The sequence below is a fragment of the Pinus tabuliformis genome, chromosome Q (assembly GCF_031772625.1).
Source record: "Pinus tabuliformis cultivar Carrire ecotype Pingquan chromosome Q, CPIR1, whole genome shotgun sequence".
NCBI classification, from domain to species: Eukaryota; Viridiplantae; Streptophyta; class Pinopsida; order Pinales; family Pinaceae; genus Pinus; species Pinus tabuliformis.
The window spans coordinates 1,209,824,159-1,209,841,540 of record NC_142296.1 but is presented as its reverse complement, the minus strand read 5'-3'; the positions used below and the strand labels follow the sequence as shown (position 1 = coordinate 1,209,841,540).

Below are 17,382 nucleotides of genomic sequence, written 5' to 3'. Positions count from 1 at the left end.
TTCTGTAAAAGCGATTGTTGTTGAAGATTAATAAAACCCTCCTCTATTGCACCGGTTTTCCCGCATTGGGTTTTTTCAGGGACAATTGTCCAAAAATAATTGTGTTGATGTGTTTGATTCTTGTGCATGTATTTGTTTCTCTATAATGGTGTGATATCTATAGTAGAATTTATTTTAATATTTACTTAAGGAATTTCATAAATAACTTATTGGAAAATAAGTAGGTAAAATAAATTTGTTGTTGCAATAAAATAATTTATGTTTAGAAATTTTCACATGGTATCAGAGCAAAGATTCAGAGATAGGAAGGGAAATCAATTATGGGTCAAGATCATGGTGCAGAGGCATCCACGTCCGGAGAATCGTGCAGATTTTTAGAAGATTGCAGAAGAGATAGAAATTTAAATTTCTCTGTGTTGGCTTCCAGATTGGAAGAAGAAGTTGCTTACGTAGCAAGATCTGCATCATCAGGGGTATGGTATATAGACAGTGGAGCCTCCTAGCATATGACAAGAATCCGGGAATGTTTCTCGGATTATCAGGAGGAAAGAATGAATTTTCAGATCACCATGGGCAATAAGGCAAAGTGTACTCCAGTAGGGAATGGTACTATAGTTTTTCAAACAGAAACAGGAGAGCAGTTCCGAGCTACCAATGTGTTGCATGTGCCAAGACTGGGGATGAACTTACTTTCCATATCTCAACTTCAAAGCAAGGGCTATGACGTTTTCTTCATTAAGGAGAAAGTATACGTCAAACACCCGAGTTGGAAAAAGAAGGTACAGATCAGAATCAGAAGTAACAGGTTGTACAGGTTGCAACTAGAATCACCAATGGCACTAATACGCAGTAATGGAGACAAGGATTTGAATCAACTATGGCACAAAAGGATGGGACATTTGCATCTTGGGGCTCTGAGAATTCTCAGGAAAACTGTAACAGGAGTTCCAGATCTTAGTACAAAACGAGATGATGTATGTAGAGGGTGTGCTCTGGGCAAGTATGCCAAAGTAGTATTTCCTAGAAGTAAAAATAGGGCCAAGAGTGTACTAAAATAGATACACTCAGATATCTACGAACCGATGTCCACAAAAGCTCTTAGTGGCGTTGAATACTTCGTCACCTTCATCGATGACCATTCCAAGAAGACTTGGAAGGATGAGGTTCTCTGTCGATTCAAAGAGTTCAAGGCTCTAGTGGAGAATCTGATAGGAAAGAAAATAGAAGTGTTGTGCTCAGACAAAGGTGGAGAGTATGTCGACAAGGACTTCACCAATTTTTGCGCTAGGGAGGGCATTAGAAGAGAGTGGATAGCTCCCTACAATCTGGAGCAGAATGGAATAGCAGAAAGGAAGAACAAGACTATTGCGGAAGCAACTAAGGCTATGATGTATGATCAGGATATGCCAAAATTCTTGTGGGCAGAAGCATGCAGCACGGCAGTCTATGTCCAGAATAGAACTCCTCATAGGGCATTGGGCAAGATTACTCCAGAGCGGGCCTTCACCAGGAAGACACCTGAAGTTAGTCATTTCAAGATATTTGGGAGTTTAGCATATTGCCGCATACCTGAGGAGAAGAGGAAGAAGTTAGATCAAACTGCAGAGAAAGGATATCTTGTGGGATATAGCGAGAATGCTAAGGCATATAGAATCTATCTTCCAGGGAGCAGGAAGGTAGTAGTTCAGCGAGATGTGAAGTTCATGGAAGATAGGGCCTTCAGAAAATCTCGAGAAATGCCTTCCGAGGAGCAGTCAAAAGATGAGTCGTTGGTCAAACCACTTCAACCAACGGAAGCCAATACCAGAAATTCTCCTTCAGAACAGGAGGAATCACAGGAAGAGGAAGAGCTAACAGATGCACCTACTACCAGAGGAAGAACGAGCCGGGAACTCCAACAGATTCTATGGGATGCAGAAGATTTCATTGGTGCACCCAGGAACAATAAAAGGGAGCGAAGATAGCCAGATAGATATCAGGCCTTAGTAGCTCAGGTTGGGGAACCTTCCAGTTTTCAGGAGGCCGCTCAACATCAAGTTTGGATGGATGCGATGGTGGAGGAATACAGCTCTATAATGGTGAATGATGTCTGGGAAGTAGTGCCTAGCCCTCAAGACAGATCAGTTGTAGGTTCGAGATGGATCTACAAGATCAAATACACTGCAAATGGCAATGTGGAAAAATACAAAGCTAGTTTTGTGGCTAAGGGGTATGCTCAGAAGGAAGGAATAGACTACAAAGAGACCTTCGCCCCAGTAGCCAAGTATACATCTATTACAACCGTGATATCTCTTGTAGCACATATGGGGTGGGAGATTGATCAGATGAATGTCAAAACGGCATTCTTGAACTGGGTGATATAAGAGGAAGTATACATTGAACAGCCAGAAGGCTTTGAGACACATGAGAAGAAATCTCATGTATGCAGATTGAAGAAAGCCTTGTATGGGCTCAAACAGGCACCTAGAGCATGGCATGGTCGAATTGATGGCTACTTGCAAAAGATGGGGTTCGTCAAGAGTGATGTAGATCCCAATATCTACTATCTAGTTGTAGAGAATGAGCCTCTAGTCCTAGTATTATATATGGAAGATCTCTTCCTGACAGGATCATCTAGGCTCATCGAGGACTGCAAGAAGAATCTAGCCACAGAATTCGACATGAAGGACTTGGGACAGATGCATTATTTCCTGGGGTTAGAAGTGTGGCAACAGAAGGGTGAGATCTTCCTTGGACAAGGGGGATCTGTTACAGAAATCCTGAAGAGATTCAGGATGCAGGACTGTAGGCCTATGGCTACTCCAATGATCACAAACTGGAAGAAAATTGATGCATCAGAAGACAAAGATGTTGATCCCACCTTATACAGGCAACTCATAGGGTCCCTGATGTATCTAGTCAATACCATGCCAGACATTTGTTACGCTGTCAACACCCTCAGTCAGTTCATGGTGGAACCTAAGAGGGCGCATTGGGAAACAGCCAAACATGTTCTCAAATATATACAGGGAACAGTCGAGTATGGACTATTGTACACCAAAAGTAAAGATATCAAACTGAGTGGGTTTACTGATACAAATTGGGCTGGAAGTTCAGTAGATTAGCAAAGTACCTCTGGGTATTGTTTCAACATTGGATCGGGGATGACCTCTTGGTGCAATAGGAAACACAAATCCATGGATCTAAGCTCAACTTAAGCAGGATATATGGCCGCTAGCATAGCTTCGTGCAAAACCATATCTCTTAGAAAATTGCTTGTGAACCTATTCAAAAGAAGGATGGAGGCGACCAGGTTCATGTGTGATAATCAAAGTTGCATCAAGATCTCTGAGAATCCAGTATTTCATGATCGGTCGAAGCACATTGATATTCGGTGTCACTTTGTCAGAGACTGTGTCCAACGAGGAGTTGTACAGTTGAGCTACACTCCTACAGGAGAACAGGTGGCGATTCTTACCAAGGCCCTTGGAAGAAAAAAGTTCGTTTATTTTAGGGAGAAGATGGGGATGGTAAAGAATCCATTTCAGTAGCAGAAATGGATAAGTATCAGGTGTAGCAGTGCAACAGTTAGCAGTGTTATGGGTAGCATGATGCAGCAATTGAGAGAGAGTTGCAGTGCAGATGCAGTGTTGGGAGGAAGGACTAGCAGCAGCATGGATGTAGAAGGAGCTGCAATATAGATGTAGTAGTGGTAGTGGCATTGCCATGGGCAGTAGTACAGGAGTCAGCAATGCAGAGGATGTAGGGCAGCAAACCCAGCATCAACACAGGTACCGGTGCGAAAGGATCAGTGTGATGTTCAATGGTGGAGCATTACTAGAGCACATTCCTCACTAATAGGGAGTGTTGATTTGTGGTAGCATCGGATGTGCTCTAGCCATGAAATTTGGTGGAAGGGCTAAAGAACATGAGATCTCCACCCAGAAATCGTTTTGGGAAATTCCATTCGAATAAGGAGTTATTAAAATAATTAATATTTTTAATGGGTTCCTAAGTCTAGACTTAGGAAAATAAAAATATTAATGGGTATTAATAAAGATAAGGATGAGAAGATTCTACGAGACGAGGATCAAGTCTATTTTAATCTTAGTCGTTGATTAGGGATTTAATCTCGGTCGTTGATTCATCAACAGGAAAAGTATAAGAGAAGACTTGAGGGTCATTTGGAGACACAACAGCAGATACTCAATATCCCAAGGAAAATCGATTTTTCAAAGGGAAAATCGATTTCAGAGGGAGAGTTGCAGGGTGGAGAAAGAGGGGGTGATTAGCAACAGTCAGGAAGCTCAAAAGAGGTGACACGGGGACTCTTAGAGATAGAGGAGAGGGAGACACAGATCATAGAGACGCAATGGATGATGCAGTGAAGGACAGAGCAGCGCAAAGCCAAGCAGAATGATGCAGGGCTGATGCAGTGGGGAAAAGAAGTCCTCCAGGGTGTCAGAAAGTCTCGGAGAAAAGTCTCAAGTGTTTTCTCCTAGTGTCTATGTAAAAATTTTCTGTAAAAGTGATTGTCGCTGAGGATTAATAAAACCTTCTTCTTCTGCACCAATTTTCCCGTATTGGGTTTTTCCGGGGACAATAGTCCAAAAATAACTGTGTTGCTGTGTTTGATTCTTGTGCATGTATTTGTTTCTGTATAATGGTGTGATATCTGCAGTATAATTTATTTTAATATTTACTGAAAGAATTTCATAAATAACTTATTGGAAAATAAGTAGGTAAAATAAATCAGTTGTTGCAGTAAAAGAATTTCTGTTTAGAAATTTTCACATCATTGTCTCTCTTGGAACATACCCCACCCGGTTCTCAGGGTGTGTTCCATCAGGACTATTCTTTTGTATTGGATTCCCAGTCCTCAAAGAATATCAATCCTCTACGACTACTCTTATCTTGGATTCTCTATCTCATCCTCAAAGAGCATCGGATGCCAAATGTTTACACAATCCTCCATTCTGTCTTCCCAAGTGAAGACCAAAATGATGTGTCTATCTCTCCCTCTTAATTAGGGAGGACATATTTATTCCAATAAAGTGTTGAAATTTCTAAGTCTATCCATTAGAAATTTAATTTGTATCCTTCTGGTTTATTTCTTCTACTTGTTAAATTCGAACAAGTTATTTAAAACATTTAAATACCGAAATAAACACAATACAGTCACAACATCTACAGATCAACAACTGAAAGAAAACAAACACACAAGTGACACCGTTATTTTTGGACAAATGTCCCTGGAAAAACCCAATGCGGGAAAATCAGTGCAGCTATTCTGAGGGTTTATTATTATGCAGTATTTCCTTGAGTACAACTAGGTGCCAAATTGGCTCACCCGACAGAGAAAAACAACTGGCAGTAATACCTCTCTATTCGGAAACAAGTATTCAAAAAACCTGTCCCAAGAAACCCTCTCCAACGACTCTGAAGCTTTGCGCTGGCCCTTCTGGCCGCTGCATCAGCCCTCTGAGGCATTGCACAGCGTCTGGGACCCTCTGCGTCACTCTAGCTACCCTCTGCGTGGATGACGCTGTCCCTCTGGCCTTTGTGTTGTCTCTACTGGGCTCTGCATGGCCTGCTCTAGCTATTACTCCTCGCTCTCTGCCTTTACGTTGATCTCTTGGCACTGTCTCTGCCTCTCTGTCTAGTACTCACTGCCCCTTGTTGTTGATCACTGATTCGACTTTGCTTAGCAACCCTGCTCTAGGAAAACGAATGACCGATCACTCTGGTGTATCTTCCAACTGACCCTCAAGCCTCTTCTTATACTTTTCTCGTTGGTCCTTCAACAGCCGAGATTACATCTTTAATCAACGGCTAAGATTAGATTTGGCTTGATCCATGACTTTTGGAACCTTCTAACCCAGTTTTATATTAATACCCATTAATATTTTATTTTTCCTAAGTTTAGACTTAGGAACTCCATTAAAAATATTAATTATTTTAATATCCCCCAAACCGGGTACAATCCGTCCAACCATTTTTGGGTCTTGGAGATATCATGTGCTTTAACCTCTCCACCAATTGTCATGGCTAGAGCACATCCGATCCTACAGAAGGAATGTACCTAAGCTCCCTCCTGGCTTAGGAATTTTCCAAGTTTCTTCCAAGTAGGAAACTTGTTTCCAGGCTCCCTCTTAATTAGGGACCCCTATAGCAGCTCCTCAAGTGGAGATGAACAGACAACCAGCTGCTTGAAAAGCTCCTTCCTTCAATGTCATGAATTTCTTCTTTGTTATTGAGTCTTCATTTTTTGGGACTTCTTCATAGGGTACAAACCATCCATCACTTTCATCCATGAGTTAGTCATGCCATCATTCCTTTCATCAAAAAGCGATCCATCAGTCTACATTTGGCCTTGCTTCATGTCATGCTGCCTTCTTCATGCCATCCTTTTCGGAAGGATCTTACATCCTTCTTCATGGTTCTCTTGAAAGACTTTCACAGTTCTTCTCTTAACAGTCCAACATAAGCCCATTCAGATATTTGTTCATAAATAAGAAATGAACACTTAAATCAAAAATTACCTTTGTGATGGTCTTTTGTCATGACATCTTCTAGTTTGCATCAACATCTTGCATACATATTGACACATCTCCCAAAGATATATATATTGTCAAGGGTCTCTTTCATTTTCAAACTTCATCAGAGTCTCCATATCTTTCATGGAGATATCCTAATCAACTCTTCTTGGTACTTTCGGATGTTGATTACCTTTACCATGGTTGCATATTCCATGATCTCTTCCTTTCTTCACACATTTCATTCCTAGGAGCTTCCAATTAGAGTTCCTTAATTAGTCAACCACCTCATACTTCATATCAGGGCATATTATGTTGATTTCATCTAGTGAATATGTGACCCATGCCTTGTTGCATCCCTTTGAGGAAGGCAATATTTTCTTTTATAGAGGGAAATGCATTCCTCGATTTGCATGTCATCCTTGGAAAATATGCAAACCCTTTCTTCCTTATCTTTCTTTTTCCTCAGCTCTCTATCTTGCTCTCTCTCCTCATTAAATGCTCATAATGAATGTCTTTCCTTAGAAATTTTCCTTTTTTATAATTTCTCATAATAATATTGACCTAACCTTAAGATTTAATGGCTAAGATTGCATCTTAGCCAAGATGATCAACAATTGTGTTATAATTGCTCATTGACACAAATTACGGCATCTTAAGTTACTTTATCATTAAATTTATAAAAAAGCCACTTTAGCTTTAAATCTTATAAAGCCACTTTATATCTCATATAAAGTTATATATTTATAAAGCCACTTTATATCTCATAAAGTTATATATTTATAAAGCCACTTTAACTTTATATATCATAAAGTTATATATTTTTAAAGACCACTTTGGACACTCTTCCACATGCTAGACACCAAGCCAACGTGAATGACACTTGTCCAAGCTAACTTTTTCAACAACACATACATACCTTTACACATGCATACATGCTGTAGTTGATAAGGGTCACTCTAGGGGATTTTGTTCCCACTTTGAAACCTTGCTTAGGAGTGAAGTGCTTCAGGAGAGCTCTTCGAAGCATGGACTCAAAATGCTTTTAATTAGGAACAGTGTTGGGAGTGCACTTCTGACCTGCCTCATCATGTTCTTGGGTACTCTCAAGACGTACACATACATATTAAAATATATACAATGTACATATCTCCGTGTGCGGAACAATGTTGTCACACTCTTATTCAGCAAAGATTCAGTTGGCCTAGGACTTGGAAAGACTTAGTGACTTGTCAAAAACTCGGAAAATATCTGGTAAATACAAAAAAGCCTTTAAGTATAGTAAATTCTGTTAAAAAAACGAGTTTGATGGCAAGTATGTGGCAAGCCTTGCTCAGTTTGGTAGGTCTCCCACAAGTCGGGTGAGTGGCAACTTTCAAGGGTAGGTCTTAGGCAAGTACTAATCCCAGCCAATACTTGAAAAGAATCGTGAGTTTTATCTGAGTCAAATTACAGTGGTATGGAACACTTGCCAATTTTTTTCTAGGAAGGACCGTTCTCTGCTCTTGTTTCCCACTTCACTTTGAACCTCTGCCAACATTGATACATGCAATACATATATATGTTTAGAGTCTAGACATACAATTGTACGTACACACAGATAAACAGACATCCATACATACATGCATGCACCATATACATACATCCACACATCCATGCATGCAATACATACATGCATAGAGCACACACAGTGCAACCATATCCATACCTGTGCAACCAATCCTTGGTGATTCCATCATAGGTACCTCAACCATACCCAAGATACCCATGCCAATATGCTTCTTTGTAGTGATGTTATTATCTCATAGGTATGAAGTGAATAATTCTAATATGCAAGCATTTGCAACTAAGATAAGTACAAGTTTACATGACTGTGGACAATTCAGGAAACAGAAGTCTAACAAAATGTCAAAAAAGCTAAAAATGTTTCAAGGAGAATGAGATCATATCATATGAAATACAGTGCACCTATTGCCATACAACCTCCATTCACTTCACCAGTTCATTAAGCTGTGATTCCTCCTACTTTGTTCTTATGAAAACCAATCATACCACTTTTTCATGCTTTCCACGCTAAACATCAAAACCATGCACAGGGTGGGAAACATTCGAGATGGCATTCCTTACTTAAAACTGACCTTCAAAGGTTTCTTAAACTCTTCTGTGCTTGATGCAGAAAGCTGGTGCAAGGTGTCCCTAATCAGGTTACTCCGGTGCACCTAAAAATGAATTTGACATATTGCAGTTAGATAATAATCACAAACTTTATGATCATATCTTCATATCTTAGTAAGATAGGATGTTCATTTTTATATACCGTCAACACAAGGAAAGGGTTCGTGAAAGAGTGCAAAATGATCTGTTGCATAACTGATTTCTGCACCGAGAGTTGCTTATATATACTAGCTTCTATCTGTACACCAAAAGGTAAATAACAACTATTAGAAGGGCACAGCATGTGGGCACTCTGCAGGAAAGTACAATGTCTGCATCAAAGAAAAGAAGTACCTGCAGTATTTGGCTTTTGGTTTTTGGAGTCAACAAAAATGGAACCTACAATAAGAAAGGGAAAAACATCAAGCCCTATGCACAACTTTGTCAGTTCTTCAAATGTAATAATCAAAACTTAAAATGAAGGAATAATTGAGATCACCTATTTTAGGCAAAGGGTTGATCCATTGTGTTCTGTAAATAACAGCAGAAATAATGCATTGATGGCAACCTAAAGGAAAAGCTCTATGAGATAGAGGAAAATGTAAGCAATAAATCATAGAATTCTATTCTATGTTTATTATCTAGATATAGACTTCATGAAAGATAGTGCTGGCATTTCGTATTTCCAGCTGCATTATCTTTGGGCTGATGGAAATACACACGTTTTTTAAAGAGTAATGGTTTTTGTTGCTCTCTAAAAGGCAAGCGTTTATTTGCAGATCAATTTGGCCAGAATAGAATTGTTTCCTCTTTCAATCTCTCTAACTTGTAGATTTTGGGCTTGTTCCACTGTCATGTTGAGGATAATATTCTATCAGTGGCTAATACCCATCTAGTTATACGTCTTTTTACTGCTCTAAAATGGCATTACCAGTCACCTTATAATACTCATAAAATTTATGATAACATGCATTAAATGATGTGATTTCCCGTATGACAGTAAAATGGCTCTAAAACAATTGTAGCATTGTACAGCATTTTTGAAAGAACAGAATTAAACAAAAAAAAATGAAGGAAAAATCAGTTATATCAAAAACATGTAGAAAAAGTGTTCAAAAAACAATAGATCATTTGAAAACAATGGATATCGATATCAGTCCTCACTATATGATGCTGGAGCATCCCTGAACATGCGAAGTATGAGCACATGACAGGGGAGCATAATAGAGAAAAGAGCAACAGAAGTAGAAACATGAAGAGAAGCACATGATGAACATGACAAGAAGGCAACATGCAGATAAGATAAAATAAGTATAAAAGCAGCAAGGTAAAAGCAGATCTAAACTATGATATACCAGATAAGATTTTGCGATCTAGTACAATGAAATGTGAGAACAGATTGAAGATACAGAAACATGCAAGTACTGCTGAGAACCCAGGAATAACTCCTCCAATAGGGGGGAAGGAAGGGGAAGAGGGGAATGATATCATCGCCTGCGAAAACTGCAACAGTGAACTGAATCAAGGTGAGAGGTCACATTAGTTGCAAAGGCAGAAGTTGAACTGACAGCAACTGAGTTGGATAGCTTGAGTACAAGTTGAAGCAATAGAGGAGATGACGAGTTGCAGAAACAACTGAACCATCAGCCATTGGTGTAGGTTGTCCAACAATAGAATTAGCATCATTAGTGAGTTGTAGTGAGTTGGCTGACATCCAAAGAGTGCAACACCAAGAACGCAGACTGTGAATGCAATCTATGTACACTTGTATTAATCAGAATGAGCAGACCTCGGTCCCATGACTTGTGACCTGGTTCCATACAACATTGCAGGAAATGATCCCCGACGCACCTATTACTGCAAAATCTAGCAGGCCCAGTGCAAAGCCTCAATAGGCAATCTAGGTCTTATGGCAACAAAGAGATCAGCCACCACTATCACCTCAACGACCTGTCTCTTACCATTGTGTGGTTGGATGTTATCCCTGCAAGGGAGGCTTCCCTGGCAAAACTTAGAGGTTAGATTGGCTAGTGTCCCAAGCCAAATGGCTCTCCAAGGAGCTTACAAATAAATTACCAAGAAAGGTATTCAATAATGGAGCATTCAAAGGCAATAAGAGACCAGTGATTATGGGTAAATTTACATTATTAGTGACAAAAACCAAGTATCATAGTGGACCATATTCAATGTTAAGGGCACAAAAATACTTCACACAAACCTTTCCTTCAAATATCTTTCTAGCTTAGGATTTGTAAGCTAGTTAACACACTTGTGATAGGGATGATTATACAATTATCCCTATTAGGTGCTTCCATTGCCTACGTGGAAGGACATTTCACAGGTACACCCATCAATCCATAGAAGCATATGATAAATGTGGTCATGCAATGGGAAAGACTTCAAGATAGCCATAGCCATGATACCAGTTGAAGGTGGTCCAACATCCTTTAGTACAATGATGATAAGAGGGAGCAATCGTGGAGGCATGAGTTACCCTTTTCCTCAACCTGCTTTTTCCACCTCTCTGATGTGCCTTTTATTCTAATGATTTGTCCTTCTTTCTTGCGTAACTTAGCTGACCTAGCTTGCTTTATGCTTTTTGAATACCCCTTAAAGATGTAGCAATTTATTGCTCATAGGGGTTGGGACATTAATAAGTTCCATTGTTTTAAATAGACCATGAAATGCTTAGGAATTGGGTGATGGCTAATGCTAGACTTTTTCCCACGTGCTTATTATGTTCCAGCCATCTTTTGCATTTCCCTTTTCTCTCATTGTGACTCCATATGCTTTTATCTTTCTTTCAGTTGCATCAAACTCTTAGGGGTTGGGCCCTGACTCAGAGATGAGGATATAGGGTAGCAGTCCCAATGACCAATGACAATCAACAACAAAAAGTGAAAATGGATATAAGGTGGTAAGTATGGACTACCTTGGCCATGTTATATCAATCAGTGCCTCCTATTAGTGCTCCTAACAGTGGAAGAAAAAGGCCTCAAGGGAGGTCACATGGTGCTAGGGCCAAAGGATAATCTCATACGTGAAGTATTGGAACATGTAATGTCCCTTTCCAAGAAGATTGATTTAATTGTTCATTTTCACTTGGAGAGAACAAGCAACAAGAAAAAGTGAAATGAATAATTAAAATTAAAAAGGTTTATAAAGAAAAAAAACCAAGGTATTTTGATGACCCATGATATTATATGATAAAGATATAAAAGAAAATCGAAGCTCACTTTTGGGGTATGATTGGAATATTGTGAATTGAAAAATGAAGCTCTAGTGGCTTACTGTGTGAAGGGAAAACCTTGTGGAGATCTCAGTTTTGGTTTTGGAACTATACACCCTAGCTGTGAGGGGAAAACCTTGTGGAGATCTCAGTTTTGGTTTTGGAACTATACACCCTAGCTGGTGTCGCTTAGTTTTAGTGGTGAAACATCCACCCTAGCTAGTCAAAAGGGAGAACCACTTCAGGTTCTTCATTGGCACTTAGCAAAGAAAGATGAAATTTTGCAGCGTCTTGTTAGAAGGTTGAAGCAACACATGTTTGCAATAGGGGAGTCTGTTGATTTGGGGTAGCATCGTATGTGCTCTAGCCATAAAAATTGGTGGACAGGCTAAAGCACATGAGATCTCCACGACCAAGAAATGGTTTGGGCAGATTCTACCCGGTTTAGGAGATATTAAAATAATTAATATTTTTAATGGAGTTCATAAGTCTAAACTTAGGAAAAATAAAATATTAATGGGTATTAATATAAAACTAGGTTATAAGGTTCTAAAAGACATGGATCAAGCCAAATCTAAACTTAGCCATTGATTAGAGATCTAATCTCGGTCGTTGAAGGACCAACAAGAAAAGTATAAGAGAAGGCTTGAGGGTCAGTTGGAGAACACACCAGAGTGGTCAGTGATTCGATTTTCTAGAGCAGGGTTTGCTAAAGAAAGTCGAATCAGATCATTTGCAACGAGGGGCAGTGAGTACGAGACAGAGAGGCAGAGATAGTGTCGGAAGAGCAACGCAGAGGCAGAGAGGCAAATGCCGAAGCCAGAGGGAACCACGCAAAGGCTAGCAGAGACAACGCAAAGGCCGGAAGGGCCTACGTCATCCATGCAGAGGCTGCAGGAGTGAAGCAGAGGGTCATAGAGGCTGCACAGTGCCTCAGACGGCTGACGCAGAGGCCAGGAGGGCTGACGCAGCGCTTCAGTTGTGCTGGAGAGGGTTTCGTGGGGCAGATTTTCTGAATATCTGCTTCCGAATAGAGAGGTATTACTGCCGGATTAGTTTCTCTGTCCGATGAGCCGATTTGGCACCCAGTTGTACTGAAGGAAAGAGTGCATAATAAAATAACCCTCAGAACTGCTACACCGGTTTTCCCAAGTTGGGTTTTTCCGGGGACGAGTTGTCCAAAAATAACGGTGTCACTTGTGTGTTTGCTATTTCTTTCAGCGGTTGATCTGTAGATGGTTGAGACTGTATTGTGTTTATTTCGATATTTATATGTTTAAATAGCTTGTTCATAATTAACAAGTAGGAGAAATAGACCAGAGATTACAGATAAAATTTCTAACTGGTAATACTTAGAAATTTCAACATGGTATCAGAGCGTTGCAGATCACAGGAGAGCTGAAGGCACCAGCTGAATCAGAGCATTTGCAGTAGAAACAACTGTCCCAAGTGACAGAAGTTGTTCCTAGCAGAAAGAAGTAGAGAAGGGTTGACGCAGAGGACCTGCATCATCAATTTGAGCCAGAGAGAGGCCAACGCAAAGGCTGAGGGCAGAAGAGGCTCACGAAGAGCCAACACAAAGGCTGAGGAGGACAGAAGAGGCTCATGAAGAGCCACACAGAGACCAGGAGGGTTGACGCAGTTGGCTAGTAGCCCAATTCAGCTAGTGTCGGGATTGCGCAAAGCCTAGAGGCTCAGTCCTTCAGTTGTTGGGGCATAGGAAGCTCTGGGCAAATTGCTGGGAGTGAAGTTGGTGGGGTGTTGTTGCTGCCGAGACAGAACAGTACCTAACGGGGCAAAACCAAGGTAGACGGAGTCGCTAGCTAGGCGGATTTCTAGCCAAGAAATCCAGATCAGTGTTGCATGTGCATAGGAGATCAAAGAGGTGGGACTCGACGGTTGGCATGCAGATTTCCAGGAGGGAAATTGAGACTCATAGGGAGTCTAGCAAAGAACTTCCAGGAGGGAAGTAGCGACCTAGAGGGAGTCGAAGAAGAGAACTTCCAGGAGGGAAGTAGAGACTCAGAGGAGTCGAAGAGAAGAGCGGACATGGTCGTTGATGACGATTATGCCATGAGTGTTCATGTACCTCTAGAGAAGAGCTGGGGAGAAATCGAGCTGTAGTCAAAAAGATTACAGGCGATGAGGGGAAGGATCCTTGAGGTACCCAAACTCTTGGATCATACCTTGCTACGGGAGCCCCGAAGTGAGAAGTAGCAAGATGTCAGATGTCGGTAGAAATGGATGCGAATGAAGCGGCAGTGAGTGCTACAGTGCAGTAGTTCCAGGCAACACAGAGAGGCTTGCAGTAGTGCGAGAGGCACAGAGGAGGTTGCAGCAGTGCAGTATGGCACAAAGAGGTTTGCAGCAGTGCAGAGGCAGGGAGGTTTGCAGCAGCGAAGAGGCAATAGAGGGAGCACTTGATAGCGGCAGAGAGAGCTTCAACATCAGGAATGTTTCTAGCCTGACAAGGATGTCAGTAGTTGGGTGGATCAGTTACTTACTTCACTGTAACTGAGTTACAGTGCAGTAGCAGTTAACAGGAGCACGATGCAGCATGATGAGAGGGGGTTGCAGTGCAGATGTAGTGTTGGGAGAAAGGACCAGCAGCAGCACAGATGCAGAGGGAGTTGTCGTACAGATGCAGCAGTGGCAGTGGCAAGGCCATGGGCAGCAGTGCAGAGGATGTTGGGCGGGGAGGCCTAGCATCAGCACAGGTACCAATGTCGTATAATTAGAGTGATGCTTAGTGTGGAGTATTACTAGAGCACAGTCCTCGCTAAGAGGGAGTGTTGATTTGGGGTAGCATCGGATGTGCTCTGGCCATAAAAATTGGTGGAGAGGCTAAAGCACATGAGATCTCCAAGACCGAGAAATGGTTTGCGCAGATACTACCCAATTTAGAAGATATTAAAATAATTATATTTTTAATGGAGTTCCTAAATCTAAACTTAGGAAAAATAAAATATTAATGGGTATTAATATAAAACTGGGTTAGAAGGTTCTAAAAGGCATTGATCAAGCCAAATCTAATCTTAGCAATTGATTAAAGATGTAATCTCAGTCGTTGAAGGACCAACAGGAAAAGTATAAGAGGATGCTTGAGGGTCAATTGGAGAACACACCAGAGTGATTAGTCATTTGTTTTTCTAGAGCGGGGTTTGCTAAAAAAAATCGAATCAGTGATCAGTTTGCAGCGAGGGGCAATTGTTGGAATTTCTAAGTCTAATTGTTAGAAATACTTCATGTACTTTATGATTTATTTCTGCCTACTTGTTTTGTTTAATTAACAAGTTATTTACCATGTAAACATTGAAAATAAATACAAGTACATGCTCAACACATACAGATCATCAACTGAACGAAAAACAAGCACACAAGTGACACCGTTATTTTTTGACTAATGTCCCACGAAAAAACCCAATAAGGGAAAACCGATGCAGCTATCTGAGGGTTTTATTATTAAGCAGTTTCAAAATACAATCTGGGTGCCAAACCAGCTCACCCAACAGAGAATGATCTCGGCAGTAGTACCTCTTAGTCGGAGACAGATATTCCGGCTAAAACCCCGGATGAACAATCCCACAGCTCTCAGCTCCAATCTGCCCCACGAAATCTCCAACGTCTACCTCTAGGGACTGCGTCAGCCTCTCTGGCCCAGTGTTAGCCCAGCGTCACCCCAACTCACCCTACGTCAGCCTCTGGAGGCACTGTGTCAGCCTCTAGAGCCTCTGCATCACCCACGCTGGCTCTCTCTGGCACTGCGCAACTCCTGGCTGCCTCTGCATGGCCTCTAGCTGGCTCTGCGTCCCTCTCTCCCGACTTTTGCACTGATGCTCCCGATACCATCTCTGCCCCTCTGCTTCCGTATTCACTGCCCCTCAGCTGCAACTCTGGTCACTCCTTCGATTTCCTCAACAAGCCCTGCCCCATAAAATCGAATTCTTGATCAACTCGATGTGTTCTCCAAGTGACCCTCAAACCTCCTCTCATACTTTTCTCGTTGACAATTCAACGGCCAAGATTAAGTCCCTAATCAACGGCTAAGATTAACTCTAGTTTGATCCATGACTTTTGGACCCTTCTAACACAGTTTTATATTAATTCACATTAATATTTTATTTTCCTTAAGTTCATACTTAGAGACTCCATTAAAATATTAATTATTTTAATATCTCCCAAACTGTTTAGAATCTGCCCAAACCATTTCTGGGTATTGGAGATCTCATGTGCTTTAGTCTCTCCACCAATTTTCGTGGCTAGAGCACATCCGATGCTACCCTGATCATCCAACATCGTTCCTGGTGTTGATGCTAGGACTACTGCCCATCATCCTCTGTACTACTGCATCATGTACTACTACCCATGGCCCTGCCACTACCACTGCTGCATCCGTAAGGCAGCCCCTCTCATCATGCTACATCATGCTGCCCATAGCATTGCCATTGCTAACTGTGGCACTGCAACTCAGTGACTGAGAAGTAAGTAATTGATCTCCCAACTTTGACATCTCTATTAGGCTAAGACACCCATGATGTTGAAACTCCCTCTATTGCTGACAAGTGCTCCCTCTCTCACCTTTGCGCTAGTGCAACAACTCCATGCACCTCGCACTGTTGCCTCACGTTGTCCTGGGACTCCTGAACTGTAGCTCCCTCTGTCGCTCCATCCACATCCATCTCTACTGACATCTGCTAGTACTGCTGCTCCTCTTCGGGGCTCTCGTAGCAAGGTATAATCCAAGAGGCTAGGTACCTCGAGGATCCTACCCCTCACCGCCTGTAGTCCGTCTGACTACAGCTTGATGTCTCCCCACTTCCTCTCAAGTGGCGTGTGAGCACTCATGGCACAATCATCATCTATCTCCACTTCCTCCTCCGCCCTTGTTGGCGTAGCCTTGGTCTCGGAAGCCTCTCCCTTGCTCTTCTTCCTCGGACACTAGCTCGCATAGTGACCCAGTTCCCCACAGTCAAAGCATTTGACCTTGGAGAGGTCCTTCTTTTGTTTCTCCTACTTTCCCTCAAATGCTAGGGCAGCATCCTCCTCTTCCTCTTTGATTCTGACCCCCTTGTCGTTGCTTCCTGCCTTGCTCAGCCTTTTGATCTCTTCTTGGCAAAGAGTCGCCCACAGTTCCTCCCAATCTGGAAAGGTCGACCTGCCCAGTATGCTCTGGACAAACACCTCCCAGTCTTATAAGACTACGTTCAGGGCTGTCCTCATCATCAATTCTTGATCCGGCATGGCCCCTATGGAAGACAGCGGATCCCGGAGCTCCTTCAATCGACCGAGGAAGGTGTTGATCTGTTCTCCCTTCTGCATCTGGTATGACCGCAACGAATTTTCTAGTAGCATCTTCATCTGCACGGAAGTATGTTGATACAATTTTGTCATGGACTCCCACATCGCATTTGTCATTTCCTTTTCGGCAATATGTGGTACTATATGGTCCTTGACCCCGTCAAGGATGATATTCTTGGCCCTCGC

The 17,382-nt window shown here is 41.7% G+C and overlaps 1 protein-coding gene across 3 annotated transcripts in view; it reads right to left on the bottom strand.

Moving 5' to 3' along the window:
• LOC149224132 (uncharacterized) overlaps window positions 1-17,382 on the bottom strand; it is a 370,062-nt gene that overhangs the window by 217,437 nt on the left and 135,243 nt on the right. For all 3 annotated transcript variants that reach the window (XR_016249501.1, XR_016249502.1, XM_089386010.1), the window contains exons 20-22: window positions 9,024-9,068; window positions 8,833-8,928; window positions 8,654-8,734 (exon numbers count right to left, since the gene is read on the bottom strand). Coding sequence is in view for 1 of the 3 variants with exons in the window: in XM_089386010.1 (XP_089242136.1) it covers window positions 8,654-8,734; window positions 8,833-8,928; window positions 9,024-9,068 (222 nt within the window). In the remaining 2 variants the exon portion in view is untranslated. The remainder of the gene's footprint in view (window positions 1-8,653; window positions 8,735-8,832; window positions 8,929-9,023; window positions 9,069-17,382) is intronic.